The following is a 27,457-nucleotide window of genomic DNA, read 5'->3' on the forward strand; positions in this document are numbered from 1 at the left end:
AGAAAATATTCCAAAATCCATCACTATTAACCAAGCTACCTTTGAATTAGGAGTGTTTATTGATAGTGCTTTAACCATGGAAAAACAGGTCTCTTCATTAACAAAAATGTTTTTTCTTGATGAAAAAATTGAGATGAGTGCAAAATTATTTCCAACAAGATCATTTTAGAATACTGGTTCAGTTTCTCAATTGGATTATTGTAATCTGGTTTATTTAGGATGTAATAAATGCTTGGTGAAGACTGCAAACGATACAGAATACAGCAGTTCGAATTATTTTTGGATTGTCTAAATTTGATAGGATCACTTCCAGTTATTTATCATTACACTGGTTGCCTATTGAGGCTAGAATCTATTTCAAATTGGCAAGTTTTCTTTTTAAGCTCCTACATGGCTTGGCACCAGACTATCTATATCCACATTTTATATTCATTTATGCTTTAAGAACAAGACGTACTGGTACTGTAGGTTATTCTTTTCCATCATCAAAAGTTAAAAAGAGATTACATTTCTTTGAATTAGGGTTAGTATTCATGCAGCAAGATTACGGACTACGATTTCACCTATATTTAAATCTTCTCAGTCTTATATTCTTTTTAGGAAAAATTTGAAAACACATCTGTTTCAAATATATATATATCCCACGCTAACTACCAATTCACTATTTATTCTTAATCACTAAATTTATTATGACCCTTTTTCCCAGTTAAATGAAACTGCCTTCTTAAATAGCTGTAACCCGCTTAGAACTGCGAGGTAATAGCGGGATAGAAATCCAATTTACCATTACCTTAATGCCCTTGAGATATTTAAACATCTCTATCATCATAGGCGGTCGGTGGCCCAATTGTCTGGGGAGGCTAAAGGGGGCAGGGTTAGGGGTGGGGCTTATATCCATAATTGTCTGATAACACACAGAAAAAAAAAAAAAGTAAAAATAAAATCATCACAATTAATACCTTTTATTAAATTTAGATACGAGATATGTTATCATATGTCAAAGAATAAAGTGGTTGCTCAAAGCATATACTAACCACAATTGCTCAACTGCAAAACATAAACACACTCATAACCTTACTGTACCATAAATATTACACTGGGCAGACCTAATACACCAATATACCACCATATGGAAAATGCAGACTGTCAACAATATGAAACAAGGGATCATAATATCATGATACGTGTAGAGCCAAAAAACACCCTTTTAGGGTGGCTAGTGTTCACAATGAGCTCCTTTTATTAACGACCATATGTAGATCCTTCAAGAGGTAGTGTGTCATGATTTAGGCTCTACATCATTTCTGATGTTTTGGTGCCACCTTAGTAAGGCCAACACACAATCTCTCCACTGCAAAACACTATACACAAACTTGTGCAAAAACACACTCATAACCTTACCAAACCATAACAGCACTAATTCCAAGGACAGGACGAGCTACAACCTTATGCGTGGCAAGGCAGCACTATAATTACACCTGGCTCTAAAACACCAGTACACAACCTAGTGAAACAAAACAAAAAGGGCTGCAAATACTACACGCTAGCAGAATACTGCATCTTGATCATACAGGAAAAACACATGACACAACAGATATGAAGCCAAATACTGAACTGGAAAGTTACCTCAAGAAGTCAGACTCATCACAGACAGTTCCAGGGTCCCCCTCCATCCCTCCCAGACAGTTCCAGGGTCCCCCCTCCCTCCCAGACAGTTCCAGGGTCCCCCTCCCTCACTCCCTTTGAGTTCCAGGCTTCCTCCAAATTTTAAACGTCATCTATCATACCTCGTGGTGTTAGAGCAGCAGTGAAAACCATTGCAGGCTGATGGGCTCCGTGCTTTGTTTTACCTTCTCTCTCTCTCAGCTCTGGCCCGCCCTTGCGTAAACAGGAAATAAGGGCGGGCCAGAGCTGAGAGAGAGAGAGAGAGAGAAGGCAAAACAAAGCACGGAGCCCAGCAGCCTGCAATGCTTTTCACTGCTGCTCTAACACCACAAGGTATGATAGATGACTGAGAGAGAGAGAGAGAGAGAGACGCTTGGGGCTTTCGGCTGGGGAGGCTTAGCCTCACCAAGAGGCATATTTTCAAAGCACTTTGGGAGGCTAAGTTCCATAGGTTTCTATGGAACTTTGGGAGGCTAAGTGCTTTGAAAATGAGCTTGCAAGCCTCTTATACCGGGCGCCTATGTCTATCATATCTCCTCTCTCCCTCCTCTCTTCCAGCGTATACGTGTTGAGGTTCATAAGCCTGTCCCCATATTTTTTGTGTTCAAGACCGCTTACCAATTTTGTATCCGCCCTCTGGATCGACTCCATCCTGTTTATATCTTTCCGTAGGTGCGGGCTCTAGAACTGCACACAGTACTCTAAACGGGGCCTCACCAGAGACTTGGGTACTATCACCTCTTTTTTCCTGCTGGTCATCCCTCTCTTTATGCATTCTTCTGGCTTTGACAGTCATTTTCTACCACTTTGGAAGGCTTTATATCATCTGACACAATCACCCCCAAGTCCCTCTCTTCCTTTGTACAAAGAAGCACTTCACCCCCTATATTGTACCGTTCCCTCAGATTCTTGTGACCCAAGTGCATGACCCTGTATTTTTTAGCATTAAATCTTAGTTGCCAAATATCGGACCATTCCTCCAGCTTCGCTAGGTCCTTCCTTATGTCACTTACACCCTCCAGGGGTGTCCACCCTGTTGCAGAGTCTGATATCATCCACAAAGGGACAAATCTTACCAGACAGCCCTTTCGCAATATCCCTCACAAAGACGTTAAAAAGAGCCGGCCCACGGATCAATCCCTGCGGTACTCCACTGATAACATCCCTTTCTTCAGAGCAAGTTCAATTTACCATTACCCTCGGTCTCCTTCTGTTCAACCAATTTTTAACCCAATCAGTTACTCTAGGACCCATACCAAGGGCACTCAATTTATTTATCAGTCGCCTGTGCAGAACCATGCCAAAGGCTTTGCTGAAATCTAAGTATACCACATCTAGTGCTCCTTCCATGCCCAACTGTTTGGTCACCCAGTCAAAGAAATCAGATTAGTCTGACACGGCCTGCCACTAGTGAAGCCTGCAATCCATTCAATTTGAGAAACCTCAGAATCCTCCACTTTAGTAGCGTTTCCATTAGTTTACTCACCACTGAGGTCAGACTGACAGTTCTGTTATTTCCCAACCTCATCTTTACTTCCACTCTTGTGCAAAGGAACCACATTCGCCCTTCTCCAGTCCACCACTCTGTCTCTAAGGAAGCACTGAAGAGGCGAGTCAGCGGAGCTGCCTGAACTTCTCTGAGTTCCTTGAGCACCCTGGGTGTATCCCACATCAGGCTCCATCACTCTGTCTAGTTTTAATTTAGCTAGCTTCTTTTGAACACAGTCCTCTGTGAACGGGTCTTGGCCTACCATCCCCTTTAGCATTTATTTTCTGCAGTCCTACCCCTGGTCTTTCATCCGTGAACACAGAGCAGAAGTAATTGCTAAGCAGTTCAGCTTTATCCTTATCTGCCACATATTCCTCTCCCTCAGCTTTGAGCCTCATAATTCTATTATGGAACTTCCTCCTGACACTTACATATCTGAAAAAGGTCTTATCCCCCAATTTTATCGTATTAGCTATCTTTTCTTCCATTTGCCTCTTCGCTTTCTTGACAGCTTTTCCAGCTTCTCTTCGATTATCCAGGTATTCTTGCCTGTCTTCTTTCTGAGTTGTCTTATAATGTGTGAAGGCTAACTTCCTTTCCCTTATCTTTTCAGCTACTACGATTATGTCACGATTGTGGCCGTGACCCCTCTTTTGACTCACCTTATTTCTGCTGGTCATCTCATGAGCTGGCTTCTGTCTGCACTGTTGTGTTTGTCCTGTGTGTTCCAAGCCTCACTTTGGTGTTCAGTGTTGTGAGGAGGCAGGAAACTACAACGTCCAGAATGCACTGCAGCAGCAAGAGAATCAGAGTCAGGGGGAGGACTCTAGGCAGGAGAGGGAGAAGCCAGCAGTTGATTGGGAAATTGAACCAGGTGTGAGAGGGTTGCAGGCAGCTTTATTAAGAGAGTGGTGGAAAGCTGTAGGAAGTAGATGGAAGCACTGGGGAAGCTCTCTCTGGAAAAGGTGACAGCTCTGAGAAGGAAAGTAAATTCTTTTGTTTGACTGTTTGAGGAACTGTCTAAAGTTTGAGAAGGGTTTAAGAAGCAGGCTTTGAGTAAAGTGCCTTTTGTTATGTTTGACTTGAAGAAATGTTTATGTTAAAGACATTAATAAAACTTTTAATTGCAAGAAGCCTGGTATTGATGAGCGTTTTGTGAAGGGAGAAGAGGAGGCTGAAAGCTCCCCAGTGTTTGAGACAGAATCCTGTGAGTTACCGAGACGGCTAGAGCACAGCAGTGACCGTGTGTGAGGAGGACGCTAAGCAGGGTCAGCCCTGGCTGGAGTCTGGAAGGATGACCAGCTCACAGTGTGTAGGGTTTCTACTTCCAGTGTGTTTCAAGCCTCACTTTGGGTTCAGTGTATTTCCTGCCTCTGTCCTGTTTATAAGGAAGTGGTGCACTTTCATTCAGGGCCTTTGCAATGCCAAAGGTCCCCAGGTTAGTCCATGTGCAGTGTAGCACTTCTGCCTTGTTCTAGTCTGTGTGCCCATGGGCACTTCTATTTAGATTTCTTGTTGCCTTGTTCTATTCTGTGTGCCCATGGGCATTTCTGTTTAGATTTCTTGTTGCCTTGTTCTAGTCTGTGTGCTCGTGGGCACTTCTGTTTAGATTTCTTGCTGCCTTGTTCTAGTCTGTGTGCCTGTGGGCACTTCTGTGTCTTGTTTTCTTAATTTGGGTGCCTGTGTGCACTTCTGCCTTTAGCCTTAGTTCTGTTGTTTGTCTGTGTGGGTCAGCTTTGTGTTCTGCCTAGTCTGCCTTGCTTGTTCTAGTTCCCTCTACCTTAGCTTCAGCCATAGTTCTGTTGTTTGTCTGTGTGGGTCAGCTTTGTGTCCTGCCTAGTCTGCTTTGCTTGTTCTGGTCCCCTCTACTTTAGCATCAGCCTTAGTTCTGTTGTTTGTCTGTGTGGGTCAGCTTTGTATCCTGCTTGTGTCTGCCCCGTTTGTCTGCAGCTCCAGTCCCCTTCCTGCTTGTCTCTGCCCTGTTTGCTTTTAGCTTCTGTTCCAGCCAAGCTTGTTTGAAAATCCTGAATCTTGCTTGAGTATCCTGAATCCAGTTCCAGTCCAGTCAAGCCAAGTCTGTTCCAGAATCCGTTTCCAGTCCAGCCAAGTCCGTTCCAGAATCTGGTTCCAGTCCAGCCAAGCCAAGTCCATTCCAGAATCCGGTTCCGGTCCAGCCAAGCCAAGTCCATTCCAGTCTCCTGTTGTTCCAGTCTGTCTGTTCCAGCCCTGCCTGTCTACAGCTCCAGTCCTGTTCGTCCAGTCTTGGTTGGGGGACTTTGCCTCCTGCTGCTGCTCATTGACAGTAGGCCAAGGGCTCACATTGTTCCAGAGTCCGTGACTGTTTGTTCAAAGCTTATGATCGTGACAGTTTGAGAACCAGAGCGACCTTCTTTTCTAATTTTTTAACATAAAGATTAGTTGCCTTTAATATAGCTCTTTTCAGTCTTGTCCATTGCTGTTCTACTTCCTTCAGCTGGTCCCATCCTAATGACTCTTCGTTAAGAATTTCCCCCATCTCGGCAAAGTTAAATTCAGGTCCTTCAATCTCAAATGAGCCCTCTCCCCTGTCTTAATGCTGAACCACACCATTCAGTGATCACTAGATGCCAAACGGTCTCCCACTTTGACGTCAGAAACTTTCTCTCTATTTGCAAGCACCAGGTCCAGAATAGCTTCATCCCATATTGGTTCTATTACCCATTGCTGAAACAATTGTTCCTGTAGGGAGTCCAGGATCTCTTTGCTTCTAGATGACCCCACAGCAGGGAAGCCCCAATCATCTGGCACATTAAAATCACCTATCAGTAGTACTTCCCTTTTCCTAGCTATCTTGTGGATGTCTTCAATTAAGTCTCTGTCCATTTCCTCTGACTGTGAAGGTGACCTGTATATTACTCTGATATAAATACAATTTCCTTTCCCTCTTTCCAGTTTAACCTACAGCGCTTCTTCTGTACCCCAAGTGTCCTGCAGTTATCTCACTTTAATATCATTCTTAGCATATAATGCCACTCCTCCACTCTTTTTCCCTACTCTGTCCTTCCTGAACAGATTATAGAAAGGTAAAGCAATATCCCAGTCGTGGATCTCCGTGAACCATGTCTCCGTGACTGCCACTAAATCCAAGTCTGCTTCTATAATTGTAGCTTCTAGAAGTTTGTTTCCCATTCTACGGGCATTGGTATACAAGGCTCTCCAGTTATTCTTTTTCCTTTTCTATAGGGGCATTCGATTTCCTACCTTCCCTGGGGTTATTTATGACTTTTTTACCCATCCCCAGCAATTTTAGTTTAAAGCCTTTTTTAGTACTTTAGCCAGTCTGTTGCTGAAGACACTCCACCCCTTCTCCTTGATAGATGGACACCATCACCGCTCAGTAGCTCTTGGAAAATCATCCCATGGTCTAGGAAACCAAAGGATTCTCGTCGGAACCATCCACACATTTATCTCCAGGATGCGAGCTTCTCTCATTTGGCCTTTTACCGTCGATAGGGAGGATAGATGAGAACACCGCCTGTGCACCTTGGTGCTTCACCTTCTGACCTAAAGCCATGAAGTCTCGTATGATATGTTCAATAGGATACTTAGCAGTATCATTTGTGCAAACATGGTGAGTAACATAGGAGAGTGGTCAGTAGGCTTGGTGAGTCTAGGCAATCTTTCCACAACATCACGAATCTTGGCACCAGGCAGACAGCACACCTCCCTGGACAACATGTCTGGTCGGCAAATGGGTGCCTCAGTACCCCTCAGAAGTGAATCTCCACTACCTTTTTGCTTCTTATAGTCCACTTGTCCAGCGGTGTTGGCATTTTTGGTCATTGTTTCCTCCTGTTTTTTAGATGTTTCTAGCTCTTCTGACTGCAGAGCTGTGAACCGATTCTTTAGTTCAACAGAAGATGGAGTTGGAGGGTTGATCTTGCAGGATCTGGTGACCTGTGTCCAGCTGTGCTCTGTCTGTCCAAGATCTTCTCTCCCTATGCTGGAAGCCCCCAATGTTTCAACATGCATCTCTGTGACAAATGTCTCAGATGTTTCTTAGTCTTGCCACTTCTTCTCTTAGTTCTTGTACTTCTTTCATGAGAAATTCAATGTACATACATTTATCACATGAAACCAGAAGCTTGTTTTGTCCAAGTATTTGGTCTGGAAAGAGGCAGAAGCTGTAATGAAAGCAGTAGCTTTAGGGGCTCTTTGTTTCTTTACCATAGTTCCAAGTGTTGGGGCTGTTGTACTCGTTAAATGCCTAATCCAAGGGATAAATCTTACAAAGTAGAGACCCAGAATAAAACTGAATTCAATCTATGGGTATCAGCTAATTGACAATGATTTCTTTATTATCCTTCTTAGATAGCTTCTTAGACCTTAGGCCTGCAGTTACAACAAGCATTCTCTCCATTCTTAGCAACTCATGCATCTGATTATGCCAATAGCAGCAAAATATGTGGTTGGTCCTATCTATTGCATAAGATACATCTTTTAGTGATCAGACATGCTTTATGTAAGAAAAAAGAGGAAATTTGTAGCCCTTCCATAAGATCTAGTAGACTTCTGTGGGGAGTCGCTTCCAAGATGCATCCAGTAGTGGCAGAGAGATCCACTGAGGGGGTGCCATATGTGGTTGCATCACCCTTCTCAGTCTGTTTGCTAGTCTAGTTTCCTTCCCTTCCAGGTATGTAGCTCAGCGTGCCAGGCCATAGGCTCATGGCCTACTGCTACATCATGACTGCTTCCCAACACAAGAAGTAGGATCCCGTGGCCCCCTGCCTGTTGATTTAATACATGGCAATCTGGTTGTCTGTTTGGTTGGTTCAACAGCCAATCTCTGAAAGCCTTTAGAGTGTTCCAAATTGCCCACAAGTCTATGTGCTTTGAAAATAAGTCTCTTAAGGTGTAAAGGCAAGACAATCAGCAGGAGATAATCAAACCAAGATATTTCATAAGATCACCTGCCCATTTAAATGGAAATGGGTATGACCAATGTTATTCTAAATCCTCCATGAGCCAGAATGCTTCTGACTTATCAAGAGTTTATCCACAGACCAGAAAGGTGGCCAAATTCACAAAAAAGATGGAGCACCCATTGTAAAGAGGTTTGAGTGCTGTGAACGTGGTTAGCAAGTCATATGCAAATACAGCCATTTTCAATTCCTGAGGGCCAACAGGAATATCCTGGATTCTGGGATCATATATCAATTTCAAAGCTAAAGGCTCAATACACAATACAATAAAGTCAGCATTAGTAGGCAACCTTTTGGGTACCATGTTCAATTAGAAAAGAGTGAGAAAGAACTCAGTTTATCATCACTTGGGCCACATGGCTTCCACAGTTTGTGTACCTCCTATGGCAATCCTCAGTTTGAGGCAGGCTCAGTGGATCCTAGCTACTCAGTGGTCACAAGGCATGGAGAATCTTCAGGACATCATATCCATCACAACTTCATTCTGGAACTCACTGACCTGCTGGATGATTCATTCCAATCTGGTGAAAGAAATCCCTTTCTAACAAATTCAGAAGTCAGGGTTCTTCCTGTTGTGTCAGGAAGTAGTCATAATGTCAGTGGGTCTTCTCACATGGGATGTTCCTGACAGCAACATATCTGGCAGGGAACGACAACTGTCTGGTGGTCAGGCTAAGTCAGATTCTGCAATCTCACAAGTGGTCTCTGGATGTGAATGTAGTCCAGAATATTTTTTGAGAGTAGGGTACCCTCCTCAGTAGAAGATCTTTTTGCCCCTCCATACAGCAAAAAAGTCCCTCAGTTTTTCTCCAGACTAAAATCACACTGCAGACTTTGGATTATTTCTTTAGCTAAAATTTCTGCCCCCGCTCATGGACAGATCGACAGAGTGAAAATACACCTTCTCATCGGCTTTGATTAAAAAATCACTGCAAGGTTATTACTCCACGCTTGAGCTCTGACAATAAAAGACTGAGGGACTCAGGAAATGGGGAAGGGAATTCCCAGGCATGCACAGAATATTCTACGCTTTTCTGAGTTCTATGAATGCTAGTCTCTTTCAGTGCTGTTGGGTGATGACATGCACTTGTTTGGCTCATCCACCCTGCTTGCCAACGGAGAACCCATAGTATATCTATTCCTAGGTTATTTATAAGAACAGCCTGAAGCTCAGTATGAGGAACTCGCATACACAGAAAGCAAGCTCATTGGCATTACTTACTTAGGTTCTCGACCAGCTAAGATCATCTGAAAGATGCCCACACAAGCACCCCGTTTTCCTTCCCAGTACTCAGGACTGGGGTCTAGTCTCTCCAGAACATCAAAGGCCTTAGCTGAGTAGTAGAACTGACCCATCTGTGGAGAAAGAGAATGTGATAATTAGGATATGGAGGGGAATGAGGCAAGAAGACCAATAGGCTGTGATATTGTCTGAAGCACAAAACAAATAATTTAACACACTTACAAATAGTAATCCATACTAGCTGGTACCATTTTTGGGGGGAGGGAGGGAGAATCATAAAATGAACAGGACCACACAGAGAACTAGTGATAATCATAGCAGTTTCATGGTTCATATATAAGCATGAAAATTTTAAAAACTTGCACTTTTTAAATATCGATTGCATCTTAAAATATATATTTATTATATAACAGAACATATCACTTAAAGAACATGCTTTCCATGTACTAAATCAGAAATAGCTTAAAGCAACGTTGCTTATCTATAACAGATGTTCTCTGAGGACAACAGGGTATTAGAATTCACACATGCATAAAGATCTAAAAGCTTTCTAGAGCAGGGGTTCTCAACCCATTCCTCAGGACACACACCTAGCCAGTCAGGTTTTCAGGATACCCATAATGACTATGCAAGAGATAGATTTGCATAGAATGAAAGTAGTGCATGGAAATCTACTGCCTACATATTCATTGTAGGTATCCTGAAAACCTGACTGGCTAGGTGTGTCCCGAGAAGCTGGGGTGAAAACCCTTGTTCTAGAACAATGTACTATATATGTGTGGGACTTCCCTGCTAGCATGTCAGGATCACCTTGATTCCAAAAAAAAAGCTTTTTAGAGAAGCCAACTCCTAGGGGACATTGGTGGAATTGCGAGGACTAATATCCTGCTGCCCTTGGAGAACATCTGTTACAAGTGAAGAACTTTGCTTTCTCTACAGACAAGGATATGCAGTTCTTATACATGGAAATTGTCACGATGGTGGCTGTTTCCTTGTCTGTGCTCACCTCGCCCTCTGGTGGCCAGAACCGGTGGCTGCTATGGACTGTCACACGTTCCAGACTTCAGCCCAGTCCAGTCCGGATCTTCCAGGCTGTCAGACTTGCTTTTCTTGTTTGTGCCTGAACAGCACCCGTAGCTGCCTTGTGATTCCTGCAGCTAATCTTCAGCTGCTGATGGGCTTTATTAACCATCTGGAAACTTCTGTGTTTGCCTTTGCATTGTCTAAGGTCCCTGGTATGTGGGTGTGCTCTGTGCACTTCTGCCTAGTCCAGTTCTAGTCTGAGTTTCTTGCCTGGTTCTAGTTTGTTTGTGTGTAGTTAGCTTTGGTTTTATTGCTTAGTTCCTAGTCTTGTTTCTGGTCTGCATTTCCTTGTCTTGTGTCTGTGTTCCTTTTTAGTGGCTGCTTGGCAGCTTTCAGTCCTCTCACCTGTCTGTGTTTCTGTCTTAGTGGCTGCCTGGCAGCTTTTAGTCCTGACTCTGTTGTGTGTTTCCTGTTGGTATCCAGTTCCTGCCCTGTCAGTCCTGCCGGCCGCCTGCACCCAGGGGCTCAACTCCTGGGGAACAGTGGTCAAGCGCAGGTGAAGTCTAGCTGTTCCTGCTCTGCCTGTCCCAGCTTGTTTGCCTCTGCTGCAACTTCAGTCCGGGGTTCCAGTCCTGTTCTACCTTGCCTCTGGTTTGAGGGTGGTTTTGCCTGCCACTGCCACTCCATGGCAGTGGTCCAAGGGCTCACAAACCCTGTGCTTCCGTGAGAAGCCTGACAGAAATCCCTATCTATAAATTGCCTTTAAGAAAATAACAGGAAAAATGGATAAAGCAAAGTTGCTTACCTTTAGCAGGTTTCTTCCATCAGCAGAATAAATCAGCCACAGAAGTGGGTGATGTCATTCAACAGTGACAGAAAGAACTAGAAAAGGTTTCTGCGCATGTGCATACCTTCCTGTACAGTGTGCTTCTGCAGAAGCGCTTCACCTCAGTTAGTCCACAGTTTAAAATTAACTCTTTGGGAGGTGGTCAGGATCATGTGGCTGATTTATCCTGCTATGTTGAACACCTGTGACAGGTAAGCAACTTTGTTTTTCTGTTGTCAAGCAAGATGATTCAGGCACAGAAGAGGATTCTCCCCAGCTAAGGGCTGCCTTCATGTGTATCTTCCCTTGAAAAAATGTTTTGCAAAAGGTGACTCCTGTGAGAACTAGTAGATTTGAAGCAACTCAGTTTGAAAGCTTTTGTTTTGTTTCATAGTTATTTAATATATTACATTTACAATCAGCCTTCCCAAATTGCGCTGGGAGGAGCACAACCATATAATTTTAATAAAAATAATGTTCATTTATTAAAGATCAATATATTAAAAAAACATTAGCAAGACAATAACCTAAAAATAAACATAAACCAGGCATTTAATATCATGCTATCAAATTAAGATAAAAGAAATTTAAAAATATGATCATAAATAATCAGCAGAAGTAATAACAGTCTACGAATAGGTTTGAATAACCACCTTCACTGGTATTCAAAAAGGCCAATAATCTCTTAGTAACCTTCCCTTTGGAAGGTTTAAAACTCTTTCTCCACTGCACAGTTTGCTCTTGAAACTGGATTCAGGCAATAATATAAAATAAAGGTATGCAGCAACAATCACATGGCAGCTCTAGATGTCTTACATCCAGACTTGTCTCCAGGGGCTATGGATATTGATACAAACCTGACCTGAAGTGTTTTTACTCTGTTTTATGCGGTCCAGCTTGACAGCAGCAAAAATGGATATAATCCACTAACAAATTGGATATACTTCCTTTTATTACAGCCAATGTCAAGCAATTTGGATTGTTTGGTATAAAGAGTCACACTGATTTTCTACTGGTCTCTGTATATCCTATATAATAATTCTGACCTCCAACATTCTATGCGTCTGGCTGCCTGTGTCCGTGGCTTTCTTCAGAGTTGGTCTGCTAGGCTCCGAAGCCCAGGCTGACGTCACACGCATCACTGACCAACCGCACGACAGCAACACGAGGCCCCACCCTCTCTGCCACGCCCCTCCCCCAAGGTCGCCGCCGCTGCTCACCCCTCCACCCCCCGAGGTCGCCACCGCTCCCCGCTCCACCCCCCAGGGTCACCACCATTCCCCCCTCCACCCCCCCTCCCGAGGTCACCGCAGCCATTGCTGCCCCTCCAGGTCGCCTCTCTCTTCTGCCCCCCTCCAGCCACCCAGGTTGTCCAGCGAATTCGTCGGGGCAGGCAGGAAAGATCCCCAGTCTTGCCTGCCCGCTGGTGGTGCTGACCCTCCCCTGCTGCTGGATTGCTCTTCAAAATAGCCGCCGAGACTTCAGCAGAAGTCTCGGCGGCCATTTTGAAGAGCGATCCGGCAACGGGGGAGGGTCAGTGCCAGCAGGGGGCAGGCAAGACTGGGGATCTTTCCTGCTTGCCCCAAAGCATTCGTTGGACAATCTGGGTGGCTGGAGGGAGGGCAGAGGAGAGTCGCTGGACATGGGTGGCTGGAGGGGGGGGCAGGGCAGAGAGGAGAGTCGCTGGAGATGGGTGGCTGGAGGGGGGGCAGGGGAGAGAGGAGAGTCGCTGGACATGGGTGGCTGGAGGGGGGGCAGGGGAGAGAGGAGGGTGGCTGGAGGATGGGCAGGGCAGAGAGGAGGGTCGCTGGTCATAGGTGGCTGGGGGGGCAGGGGAGAAAGGAGAGTCGCTGGACATGGGTGGCTGCTCACAGAGAGTCTATCGCACACATACTCTCTCACACTCTCTCTGTCTCACACAGTGTATATGTGTGTGAAACACACTTTCTCTCTCTCACACTGTGTCTCAGATACGCAGTCGCACACACTCTCACTCTCACACACACACTCTCTCTCAGACACACTTGCAACCAGTCTCACTCTCTCTCTGTCACACACACACACTCACACATTCACTCTCTCTCTCACACACACTCTCTCCAACATACATACTTAGAGGAAAACCTTGCTAGCGCCCGTTTCATTTGTGTCAGAAACGGGCCTTTTTTTTTTTTTTTACTAGTTTTAGATAACACACTAGGGTCCTCTTGAAATCTAGGGTATGAAGAGTACTTTCTCCTGGATCAGAATAAGGTTTACGATAGTAGTTCATTTATTAATTTATTGAGATGGAATGATGATACCATCTTTGGAAGAAATTTAGAAGCTCACTACCTCTTCTCACCAAGGGGACTCCTACTAGCAAAAAACCCTTTCCAAGACAGATGCCTTAAAGAAAAATGACTCAATTGGTTGGAATGGTAGTTTCATCAACTGTGTTAAAACCACACTGAAGTCCCATATAAACTGTGAGTTTTGGAACAGATGGAAGGTGCCCTTTTAACACAGGACCATTCATAAAGCTGCAATACATAACTAAGTTTGTCTCTGGGTGTACAGACTGCTCTAAGAAGACCTCCATGGATACACTGCTTGATTCCATATTATGGTTGTCTCCTTCCTTGCTTAGTGATATATTGTTACTTAGAGATGGTTGGTTGAACTAACACAGTCTTCTCTTGGAGATGTACTGCAAAGGTGCTGAGGGCATTGTATACTTCCCTTAGTTCCAGATGAATTATGTGAAATTGTTTGTTCTTTTAAGGAGAAAATCTTCTGAGTTTGTCTTGAGTTGAGATATGTTTCCCAGCCTGGATTTAAGAGGACAGACTGATGATGATGATGTTGTTTTTTCCGTTTTGTTTGTTTACCTGCTTTTTACCTTCTGTCAGCTTCCCTTTTGTTGCTCCTGTATTCCCATCCGTATTCTCTTTTTAGCTACTTCTGCATTTACATTTATCAATTTTTTTGGGATACAAGCGAACCAAATCTAATATAATAAAACGCACCGTGAACGTTCTGAAGACAACGTTCTGAAGCCACTCAAACACTCCCTGTAGGGTTCGTGGATTCGTGGTGTGAAGCCAGCCAGCCAGCCAGCCGTCTCTGCCCCGCCCTCGCGTCAAACGTCATGACGTCGAGAGCGGAAAAAAAAACAAACAATTCCGGCAGCGCAGCATCAGGGAAGGAGGCGGCGCTCCCGACGTCTCTAGCCTTCCCTTCGCTGTGTTCCGCCTTCTTCTGACATCAAGGATGACATCAGAAGAAGGCGGAACACAGCGAAGGGAAGGCTACACGTCGGGAGCGCCGCCTCCTTCCCTGACGCTGCGCTGCCGGAACCACCATGGAGGTAAATTTAAAAAGAAGAAAAAAAAAAAAAGGGATGTTGGGGGGAGAGAAGAGGGTGGGCAGTAAAGTTAAACAATGGGAGCGGAAGGGCAGGGGAGAAACGACAGCATGGATGCGAAGGGGGGGGGAGAAGAGGGCGGGCCAGGCTGGGACATGGGAGAGAGAGGAGCATGGATGCGAGGGGGGGGGTCATGGAAGGGAGAGAGGGGATTTGCTGGAAAAGGATGAATGGAGGCGACAGGGGACAGAGGAGCATGGATGGGCATAGATTGGGAGGGCAGGGCTCAGGGAGAGAGGGGAATTGCTGGATAGGGATGAATGGAGGGGGCAGGGGACAGAGGAGCATGGATGGGCATGGATTGGGAGGGCAGGGCTCAGGGAGAGGGGAATTGCTGGATAGGGATGAATGGAGGGGACAGATGGGCATGGATGGATATGGATTGCAGGACAGGGCTCAGGGAGAGAGGGGAATTGCTGGATAGGGATGAATGGAGGGGGCAGGTGACAGAGGAGCATGGATGGGCATGGATTGGGAGGGCAGGGCTCAGGGAGAGGGGAATTGCTGGATAGGGATGAATGGAGGGGGCAGATGGTCATGGATGGATATGGATTGCAGGGCAGGGCTCAGGGAGAGAGGGTAATTGCTGGATAGGGATGAATGGAGGGGGCAGGTGACAGAGGAGCATGGATGGGCATGGATTGGGAGGGCAGGGCTCAGGGTGAGAGGGGAATTGCTGGAAAAGGATGAATGGAGGGGGCAGGGGACAGATGGGCATGGATTGGGAGGGCAGGGCTCACACTCTCTCTCTCTCATATACAATGTCTTTCTGACTCTCACACACTCTGTCTCACACTGTATCACATTCATTCTCTATGTGCCACACAGTCACTCACACACTCGCTTGGTCTCATATACTCACTCTCACAGAGAATCTGTGTCTCACACACACTCTCTCTCTCGCCCACACACACACACTCTCTCTCACACTGTGTCTCACATACACACTTGCACACACTCTCATTCTCACACACACACTCTCTCACAAACACACTCACACCCAGACTCACTCTCTCTCTCTCTCTCACACACACACACTCACACTTTCACTCTGACTCTCAAACAGTCACTCTCACATACACTCTCCCAAACATACACACTCCGAGGAAAACCTTGCTAGCGCCCATTTCATTTGTGTCAGAAACGGGCCTTTTTTACTAGTAAATAAATAAAATAAATGAAAGTATTTCAGAAGTATGGACAGCTCATCAATGGAACAAATGAACATAGTAACATAATGGATGACAGCAGATAAAGACCTGCAGCAGATAAAGACCTGCAAGGTCCATTCAGTTTGCCCAATAACAAACTCATAGCATATATTGCAATATATCATATATTCTTGATCTTTATCTGCCCTTGCCATTTTCAGGGCACAGTCCATAGAAGTTTGCCTGGCCTTAGACATAATCCCCAACTACTGGAGTTACTGTCTAAGCACTGCTAAGTTTTGTTTTGCTTGTATTCTCTTTCTATATAGGAATCCTTTGTGTTTATCCCATGCATTTTTAAATTCTGTTAGAACATAAGATTAGCCATACTGGGTTAGACCCTTTCTGTGAAAAAGTACTTCCTGTTGGCCTCCCCTGCAATCTCAATTCATATCCTCTAGTTCTATCGCTTCCCCTTCTCTGAAAAAGATGAGTATGCATATTAATACCTTTCAAATATTTAAATGTCTGTATCATATTACCGCATCCCTCCTTTGCTCCAGGGTATCTACATCAGACCCCGTATCATTTTTGTTGCTTTCCTTTGAACCACTTCATGTTTTTTTTCACATCCTTAGCATTATACAGCCTCCAAAACTGAACATAATACTCCAAGTGGGGCCTCACCAATGACTTTTACAGTGGCATCAACACCTCTTTTCTCCTGCTGGTTATACCTCTTTCAATGCAGCCTAGCATCCTTCTGGCTATTGACACCTCCTTGTCACATTGTTTCACGCTTTGAGATCCTCAAGACACTAATACCCCACACTCCACACGTCGATTGAAAAAAGGATTTAAGAGAGAGAGGATGCATGGCTTGATTCCACTGCCATTTCATTTTCCTTTTTTTTTAACTTTAATTTTTATTAACAACTTTTTCACAGAAAAATACATACAGCTGTCTAAGGTGAGGAATGGAACAAACCAATCCAGATCTTAAAATCATACCCTTTTCTAGAACAGTGTACTTCCAACCATACACAATATACACACAACTGAACCCCACCTTTTAACACAAGAACTTTAGGAATGATATAGCCCTTCCAATTATGGGGCCTTAATTGGCCACATATGCAAGCAACCCATGTCAGAGGGCACACACTTGACCTTATCACATACAAATTGTCTTCAGACCTGAACCTAATAATATCAGATACAAAATGGACAGACACACCACAAATTAAACTATCCCTACAATGGCGAAAAAAAGGCTCATACCATATACAAGAACGCACAACTTACACCACGAGAGGCCAAGTAGACGCTGTAATATTCTGGCAACAGATTTACAATAACGAATGGACAGCACAAATGGACTCGACACACTATCTCTTAGACTGGGACAACAGATGCAGAAGCATGCTTGACAAAATAGCACCACTACAAACTAGAACCTCACGAAGACATAACTCGATACCATGGTATAGCGAAGAACTGAAAAAACTAAAAACACAAGCTAAGAGGCTTGAACGAGCATGGAAAAAAATAAAAGATGAACAAACACTCAACGCATGGAAGCAAATGCAAAGAAAATACAAATATGCAATAAGACAAACCAAAAGGTCCTATTACAAAACCAAAATAGGGCCAGACTACAAAGACACGAATAAACTATACCAACTTGTGAATAAATTACTAGACACCACACTGGTTACCACAACCAACACAGACACCCCACCTGCAGACAAACTTGCTAATTACTTCAACGAGAAAATTGTAAACCTACGTAATACGCTACCACAGAACACCACTGACATCGAAAAATTCATTGAATGTCTGGACCCAATCCTTGGTGAATATCCAGCAGACCAAATCTGGACAAATGTCGCTCTCCTCACTGAGGAAATTCACCCAAGCGATTAACAGGTTCGCCAAGTCTCACTGTAAACTGGACACATGCCCCAACTACCTAATGAAATCCGCCCCTCAAAGCTTCATAGCAGACCTCACATCACACCTCAACTACATGCTGCAACATGGACTCTTTCCTAAGGACAAAGGCAACATACTACTCACCCCAATACCTAAAGATTCAAAGAAAAAAGCAAATGATATCACCAACTACCGCCCAGTAGCATCCATCCCTCTGGTAGTCAAATTGCTGGAAAGCATGGTAACCAAGCAACTTACCGACTACTTAAATAAATTCTCAATATTATATTACACGAATCACAATCAGGATTTCGTTCCAACCACAGCACTGGAACAGTACTAATCACTCTCTTAACCAAATTCAAACAAGAAATTGCAACTGGCAAAAGTGTACTTCTCCTACAATTCGACATGTCTAGTGCGTTCGACATGGTAAATCATAAAATACTACTAAACATCCTAGAATACTTCGGGATCGGTGGAAGTGTATTTAGTTGGATCAAAGGTTTCCTAACCACAAGAACATACCAAGTGATAGCAAATTCGAATATATCATCACCATGGAAACCAGAATGTGGAGTATCCCAAGGATCACCGCTATCACCGACCCTCTTCAACCTAATGACCCCACTAGCCAAATCCCTATCCAACCAAGGCCTGAACCCTTACATCTACGCAGACAATGTCACGATATATATCCCGTTCAAACACGATCTAACAGAAATCAGAAACGAAATCAAGCTCAGCTTGCAAATCATGAACTCATGGGCGGATACATTTCAACTAAAACTCAACGCAGAAAAAGCACACTGTCTCATCCTCTCATCACAATACAACACGAACAAACCCACCAATATAATCACCCCAGACTACACCCTTCCTGTTTCAGACAGCCTGAAAATTCTCTGAGTTACAATCGATCGAAATCTGATGCTAGAAAGCCAAGCGAAATATACAACAAAGAAAATGTTCAACTCAATGTGGAAACTCAAACGAGTAAAACCTTTCTTCCCGAGGGAAATATTCCGCAGCCTGGCACAATCAATGGTGGTAAGTCACCTAGACTTCTGTAATGCAATCTATGCCGGATGCAAAGAACAAATCATTAAGAAACTCCAAACTGCACAAAACACCGAAGCCAGACTCATATTTGGAAAAAACGAGATACAAAAGCACCAAACCCTACGAGAAAAACTACATTGGCTCCCAATCAAAGAAAGAATTGCATTCAAAATCTGCACCCTGGTTCACAAAATAATTCACGGCGAGACCCCGGTCTACATGGCAGACCTCATAGACTTACCAACCAGAAACACAAAAAGGTCAGCACGCACATACCTAAATCTACACTACCCTAGCTGTAAAGGACTAAAGTATAAATCAACACATGCATCTAGCTTCTCCTACATAAGCACGCAACTATGGAATGCACTACCAAACGTCATGAAAACAATGCACGACCTAACAAACTTCCGGAAATCATTAAAAACCAACTTGTTTAAAAAGGCATACCATAACGATCCAACCTAAACACCCGACCCCTGCAACACAACGAAACTTATACCAGAACTGGACAAAACTTAACTCTTTCTCCTTGACTTCCAAATTTAATCTGTCACTCATGAACTTTTACGCAATACCACTCTGTATTTCTCATACCGGAATTGGCGATCACCATCACAGTACTATGTAAGCCACATTGAGCCTGCAAATAGGTGGGAAAATGTGGGATACAAATGCAATAAATAAATAAATAAAAATATAGACAGGCAAAAATTCAGAATTTCAAATGAAGCGGTCTTAGGTAGACACTCACTAGGGTACTACAGCAGGAGGACAATATACCCACTACCAGCAACAGTGTGGCAAATAAACAATAAATGATTTACAGTTACAGCTCAACAACAGGGAGCCACAATAGCGTGTGTGCTTGACCTTTGCCCCTAAGGTCCATAGTGATTTTATCATAGAACCTTAAAGTCTCTAATTGCCGCATGCCAGGAGTGCAGAATCGGGCCCTCTGGGACCTTCTAGGCCCTAGCTATACTCATTTTAGCTGCCAAGACCAGAATATGTGCGGTACCCTGCAGTGGGCCGTCCTGAGGTACTCAATTTGGTATAAGACCCAACAGGCACACAACTTTATTCCCTAGCCAATTATCCCCAGTCAAGGTAGACATTTGAATTATCAGGCAAACCCACCATATGTGTTCTAGAGAGCTCACCTGCCCACATTTTCTCCATCCCAAAGTACTATCACCTTTCTTTATACCCTTCTGAGGAGTCCAACATGCAGCGAAGATACATACCTATAGCAGGTATTCTCTGAGGACAGCAGGCTGATTGTTCTCACATGTGGGGTCAGCGTTCATGGCGGCCCAGGAAACGGAACATTTTTCTTCAGCAACATTTTAAAAGTTTTGCCAGAGCCTTCTAGCTCGCGTACCGCACATGTGCGGACAACTTCCCGCCCGTCGCGTGAGCGTTCCTGCTCAGTTTAATCAAAAAGCAAATAATAAACTGTGTAATCCCTGTCCCTTGTCCCTAGGGAGGGCAAACACTTCAGCCCTGTGGGCTGAAAAATAAGAGAGACAATTAGACTTAGTTGTAGGCGCAACCAGTAAAAATCTTTATTGGTATATCACTAAGCCAAATACAAAATAATTGTTCACTCTGGAGCAAGCTGTCACACAGAAAAGCAAGACGCAAAAACTGAATAACCAAGTCTGCTCCCTAACACCTTTCTTAGCCATCACATATATACCATTTGTAAGTTTCATTTTCTCCCAAATCATGTGATTTCTCCTAAACTAAAATCATAAAGTAGCCTGTGCCATATATGGATGTTCCTGTATTATATCAAACTCTCTGAATGTGTGTGCACATGTACACTTGGTGGTCATTGGCTAATTACTATCAATACAGCATGTAGTTAGTCACAGAGCATACAATCCCCTTGTGTCCTCTCTCCCCAAAATTGAAACATTCTGGACATCTTAGGCTCACTGTATCATCAGTCTCTCACCACCTCCCAAGGTTATATCCACCTTATATGAAAGGCATGGTCTCAGTTCCAACCAAATGTGCATCCTTGAAGTGTCATTCCTCAGTTCCTGAGAAAGCACTGTATGTTACAAAAATGCTAACTTATTAGGCTAACTTGTGAGAACCAAACAGAGCAATGTAAAGGCTTTTGTAACAGGCCTAGCATAGGAAGGAATATACAAAACAAACAACAACTCCAAAGGGAAGGTGGGCGGCTTTGTGAGAACAATCAGCCTGCTGTCCTTGGGAGAATACCTGCTACAGGTATCTTCACTTTCTCCGAGGACAAGCAGGCTGCTTGTTCTCACATGTGGGGTATCCCTAGCAACCAGGCTCACTCAAAATAAGGAACACTGGTCAATTGGGCCTTGCAACGGCGAGGACAGAACATAGATTGACCTGAAACCATAAACAACTAACAAAGTGCAGCCTGGAACAGAACAAAAATGGGCCTGGGGGTGGAGTTGGATTCTAAACCCCGAACAGATTCTGCAGCACCGACTGCCCAAACCGACTGTTGCGTTGGGTATCCTGCTGGAGGCAGTAGTGAGATGTGAATGTGTGGACTGATGACCACGTTGCAGCCTTACAAATCTCCTCAATGGAGGCTGACTTTGTGAGCCACTGACGCAGCCATGGCTCTAACATTGTGAGCCTTGACATGGCCCTCCAGAGTCAGCACAGCTTGGGCGTAAGTGAAGGAAATGCAATCTGCTAGCCAATTGGAGATTGTGCGTTTTCTGATGGCGACTCCCGTCCTGTTGGGATCAAAAGAAACAAACAACTGGGCGGACTACCTAAAGGCCAATGCTCTCTTGCAGTCCAAGGTGAGCAAACTGCATTCGCCAGAGCGGGTATGAGGACAGGGAAAGAATGTTGGCAAGACAATTGACTGGTTAAGATGGAACTCCGACACCACCTTTGGCAGGAACTTAGGGTGCGTGCGAAGGACTACTGTGTTGTGATGGAACTTGATATAAGGTGCATGCACTACCAAGGGCCTGAAGCTCACTGACTCTACGAGCTGAAGTAACAGCCACCAAGAAAACGACCTTCCAGGTCAAGTACTTCAGATGGCAGGAATTCAGTGGCTCAAAAGGAGCTTTCATCAGCTGGGTGAGAACGACGTTGAGATCCCATGACACTGGTGGAGGTTTGACAGGTGGCTTTGACAAAAGCAAACTTCTCATGAAGCGAACAACTAAAGGCTGTCCAGAGATAGGCTTACCCTCTAAACGGCGATGATAAGCACTAATTCACACTAAGGTGAACTCTTATGGAGTTGGTCTTGAGACCAGACTCTGACAAATGTAGGAGATATTCAAGCAGGGTCTGTGGAGGCCAAGAAAGAGGATCTAGGGCCTTGCTGTGACACCAGACGGCAAACCTCCTCCATTTGAAAAAGTAACACTTCTTAGTGGAATCTTTTCTGGAAGCAAGACTCGGGAGACCCCCTCTGAAAGACCCAAAGAGGCAAATTCTAAGCTCTCAACATCCAGGCTGTGAGAGTCAGAGACTGGAGGTTGGGTCTTTTGGGTGTTCCAGACCACTCGCAATTCCAGGAGGTTGATATGATGTCATTTCTCCCATGGGGCCAAAGAACCTTGTGTTTGGAGACCATCGAGGTGAGCACCCCAACCTACCATGGATGCATACATGGTGAGGACTCTGTGATGTCCTTGCATCACAGACTGCTGAAATAGAAGACTACAGGTGAGATTCTGGGATACCAACCACCATTATAGAAAGTGGCATAGCTATGGAGCGACTTGAATACGGGCTGAGAATAATCCTGTGGACTGAGAAGAGAGCTACTGAGGAATTCGGAAGTGGAGTCGAGCCAATGGTATTACATGGACTGTTGAAGTCACGTGACCGAGTAGGCGGAGCTGCTAACAAGCAGATACTTGGGTGGATTTGAACACCTGAGTGGAAAGATTTGTTGTTTGCTCAGCCTTGAGTAGTATCAAGAAGAGCCCCTATAAGGTCTGAACTGGTTGAAGATGTGATTTAGGATAATTAATAATTGATCACAAACCAGAGGAGTTCTGGGAGCATTATGGAGGTGTGTGCTGACTCTCACGAGGCTGCCTAGATTAACCAGTCATCTGGGTAAGGGAAGACATGTACACCCCATCTGCAAATTAATGCAGCTATCACTATCAGGCACAAAGGAAGAGTCCCACAATTGAAGTGTCTCACAACAGAAGTGTGCTGGGAAAATAGGTATGTGCATGTATGTCTCCTTGAGATCTAGAGGGCAAAGCCAGTTGTTGAGTTGTATCATGGGAAGCAGTGATCCCAGGGAAACCATATGAAATATTTCTTTGAGTAGAAACTTGCTTAAGTCTTGCAGCTCGAGAATTGGTCGTAGTCTTCCCATCTTTTCTGGTATGAGAAAGTATCTGGAATACAGCCCTCAACCCCTGTCCGGCAGAGGAACTGGTTCTACTGCATTCTGAAGGAGGAGGGTCAAGAGCTCCTCTTGAAGTAGTGTCATCTGGAGAAAGCTGAAACGAGATTCTTGGGGGATGTCTGGGAGACCTTATTTTCCAATGCAGAGTGTAACTGTGCTGTATGGTGCGTAGCACACAACCATCAGAGGTTATGAGAGGCCATCTCTGTTGAAAGAGGATGACTCTTCCTCCTACCAATAGGTCACTTGGCAAGGACAACTGTACGGTGGAAATGCTCTCTAGGAAGGAGTCAAAAACTGGGCTGTTTAGACTGAGGAGGAGTCTGGGATTTTTGACCCTGCTGCTGTCTTGAATGTGAGTGTTGGTGCATAGTTCTTTGAGGTGGAGGAGTGTAACAATGCTTAGACATTGGAGCATCAAAATCCTCCTCCAAATCTTCTAGAAGAAAAAAAGGTAGCAGAAGTTTGTGGCTTGGATACAGTTTTAATACTATCTGTATGTTTTTTAGTTAGGTTGGCCACTTCCTCGACTTTGTCACTAAACAACTGTTGATAAGGTAAACCAATATCCAAGAATACAACAAACTGAAACTCACAAAGACTTTGTTGGCTTCTTCTTCATTGGTTTATTAACTGTTGATGTCATTACTGTCATTGTAATCTTTTCACCAACTAGGCTCACTGCTGTCACCACTGAGATGTTCACTGCACATCAGACTTAACACTACTGCATGTAGTGACCCATGAAGCAGGCATTCATGCCAAAACATGGATCTGTGTTGGGTCATTGGAGTTTGAATACATTTCTCTCTGGTGGACTGATATTGTTTGTCTACCAGTCTGCTCAACAAGATAAACTCATTTTACATGGTATGTGATACTTTATACTAGAGTTTGAATTTTTACTTCTAGTGTCTCTTTTCTTTTTTGTAGAAACCCATTACTGATATTGTTACATAGGGTATTCCATATCTCTCCTCTTTGGTTTTAAAGTAGCATACTATGCAATACTTTCAGAGACAGGTAGTAATGAAGTACTTGTAGTACTCAAGTACAATTTTCAGTACTTTTACTTGTAACTCGTTACATTTTTGCAATTCTTTTTACTTGTAACTCGTTACAAATAAGCAGTAACAAAGTACAAATACAGAAAATATTTTAAAATATTGTAATAAAGTACAAATACAGAAAGTAAAAAAAAAAAAGTATTTTCCTGGCTCTGTTTGAACCCAACTAGATACTGCAGTATCTAATGAGGATCAAGCAGAGGCAGGGAAAATATATATATATACTAGTAAAAAAGGCCCGTTTCTGACACAAATGAAACGGGCGCTAGCAAGGTTTTCCTTGGAGTGGGTATGTTTGAGAGAGTGACTGTGTGTGAGAGAGAGAGAGAGTGAATGTGCGAGTGTGTGTGTGTGTGACAGAGAGAGAGTGAGACTGGGTGCGAGTGTGTCTGTGAGAGAGAGAGTGTGTGTGTGTGAGCATGAGTGTGTGTGCCAGGGCCCCCCCTTCCTCCCAGTTCCAGGGTCCCCCCTCCCTCCCTCTGAGTTCCAGGGTCATCCCCTCCCTGCCTCTCTCCGAGTTTCAAGGTCCCCTCCCTCCCCTGCATTATGCTCTCTCCCCTGCATTCATCCATATGCAGGCAACGTCCCCTCCATCCATCCATGTGCAGCATCTCTTCCCTTCCCCCTCCACCTCCCCCCGAGTTCCAGGCCCCCCTCCGTCCCTCCCCCCCGTTCCAGTGTCCCCCTGCCTCCTTCCCAATTCCAGGGTCCCCCCATCCCAGTTCCAGGGTCCCATGGAACTGGGAGGGAGGGGGGACGGAGAACGTTGGAGGAGTGACGTCAGCAGGTGGTTACAATCCCAGTGAGACACATTGGAATGTTGGAGGAGCAAATTATTATATTAGATTTTTTAAAATACTTGCTGTATTTGTACTTTGTTATAATTTTTTAAAATACTTTCTGTATTTGTACTTTGTTACTGCTTATTTGTAATGAGTTACAAGTAAAAAGGGGAGGCCTAGGGCCAGCCAGCCAAGCCTATCCAGTGCGTGGGGGGGCCTATAAAAATGGGGAGCCCAGGGCCAGCCAGCCAAGCCCTGCCCAGATGGATCATGGCTGTGGATGCAGGCAGGGAGGGAGGGCTGTAAAAAGGTGGATCATGGCAGAACCAGCTGAAGCAGGACACATCGGACACAGTCAAAGGGCTTGCTCAATATTGGAGGTGTTCAAGCAATTGGAATATATAAGTTTTTTAAACTTACATCTGTCACTATTTCTGTTTCTTTGGTTTTGCACTATATGCAGAGAATAGCTTCTTGGGGTTCAATTTAATTTTTGCCTACATGTTTCTGTTTTTATTTTGTGATTACTATACTTCATGAGGGGCTACCTCAGTTCATGTGTGAAAAAGGCCAGGTACTGTGTTAGCATCAAGTGTCTGTGTAGGTCTGATCTGCACTAATTGTTTGGTTTTCCAATAAGAGTATTAATGTTTTTCTGCCTACTGCAATGTTCAGAGTATTGCTTTTTTCTAGGAAGGACCTTGTGTGACTCCCTGGAAGTTAGCTTGTAAACATACTAAATTCTGTGGTCCAACTTGTTAAAAATATTTTTTTAATTAGCAAAACAAAATTCGTTTTAAGAACTGTACTTTATTACTTTTACTAGAATATTTTTATGGATAAGACTTTCTACTTTTACTTCGCTACTTTTGAAACCAGCACATTTACTTTTTACTTATGTAATTGTCTATTGCTTATGTTTGACCAATGTTTGACTTATTCTTGCTGTACACCACCTTGACTGAATTCCTTTAAAAAGGCAATAAATAAATCCTAATAAATAAATAATAATACATAAATGTAAAGGCATATAAGTACATGTTGCCTTTATAAAATAGGTAAAACATGTGCACTTATGTATCTTAACTACCTAGGTGCCCTGTTATAAATTAACCCCCCCCCCCCCCCCCCCCCCCCAATATCTGGTCATCATTTGTACATTCTTTATCCTCTCGGTTTTCCACGTACAGTTTTCTCTCTTCTGCATTATTTTTTGTTCTTACTTTGTAGTCTGTTTCTTTCTCTCTTTCTGCATCACTCTCTCTAACAAGTACAGTGCACTCCATTTAAGTGCACGTCGGATAAGCGCACGCTCTATTTAACTGCATACCGTACTTTGGTCCCGTTTTTGGCACCATCAATTTCTATGGGGACAAACTTCGATTTAGCGTATCACTGATAAGTGCAAGATTCGCTTATATGCATGGTTTAAGACTGCTCCTCTGCAGGAAAGAATCCACATAAGCGCACGCATGGAATATGGAAGCCAATTGGCACGTGACAAAGGGGCGATAAATTTGAAATCTCGTTGGTTAACTGCCACAGGCAGAATAAATGAAAGAGAGTTGTTAGAGTGTACACTGGAGTTGTCGTCATCATCGCGCAACTGTAAGACCAACACTGGCTGAACAAATAAAAGTTCTTTAAAAAATTAGAAAACAAAGTCAAGCATCTATTGCTAAAGAATATGGTGTCAATCCCAGTCAAATTTCACGTATCTTAAAGCAGAAAGATCAGCTTCTGAAAGACTGGCAAAACAATACAAATCCACACAGGAAACGTAAACGGGCAGGAAAAGCTGAGGATGTAGAAAATGCTCTTCGGTGGTTTTCTCAAGTCAGGAGCAGACAGTTTCCTGTCAGTGGTCCACTGCTTATGGAGAAAGCTAATCAGCTAGCTGAAAGTCTTGGACTAACTGAATTCAAAGCCACTGTTGGATGGTTGGAAAGATGGAAGGAGAGGAACAACATAAAATTCAAGAAACAGCATGGTGAAAAACAAGACGCTGATGATTTTGGTGCTGAAAATTGGGTTGTTTCAGTTCTTCCTACCATCTTGAACGAGTTTGCACCTTGTGACATTTCCAATGCTGACGAAAATGGTCTCTATTGGCGAGCGATTCCTGATGGAACACTTGCATTCAAACAAGCCGAAACTACAGGAGGTAAAACGTCGAAGGACCGACTGATGATCCTCCTTTGCTGCAATATGGATGGAAGTGAGAAGTTGGAACCACTCATCATTAGAAAGAGCAAACAGCCCTGTTGCTTCAAGAATGTTAAGCGACTTCCTGTGTCATACGAGGCTAACGCAAATTCATGGATGACTGGGGAAATTTGGAAGCAGTGGCTAAAGAAGTTAAGACACTAGAATGCGGGCACAAAAGCGTCATTTTGTTGCTTTGTGATAACTGTGATGCACACAGGGATGATGTCAGGCTGTCTAATG

At 44.0% G+C, this 27,457-nt stretch overlaps 1 protein-coding gene across 2 annotated transcripts in view; it reads right to left on the reverse strand.

Moving 5' to 3' along the window:
- Positions 1–27,457, reverse strand: part of TTC26 (tetratricopeptide repeat domain 26) — a 391,044-nt gene that overhangs the window by 15,165 nt on the left and 348,422 nt on the right. For both annotated transcript variants that reach the window (XM_030207127.1, XM_030207135.1), the window contains one exon: positions 9,338–9,471. In XM_030207127.1, coding sequence (XP_030062987.1) covers positions 9,338–9,471 — 134 coding nt within the window. The remainder of the gene's footprint in view (positions 1–9,337; positions 9,472–27,457) is intronic.

This window comes from Microcaecilia unicolor, chromosome 1, assembly GCF_901765095.1.
Source record: "Microcaecilia unicolor chromosome 1, aMicUni1.1, whole genome shotgun sequence".
Taxonomy (NCBI): Eukaryota; Metazoa; Chordata; class Amphibia; order Gymnophiona; family Siphonopidae; genus Microcaecilia; species Microcaecilia unicolor.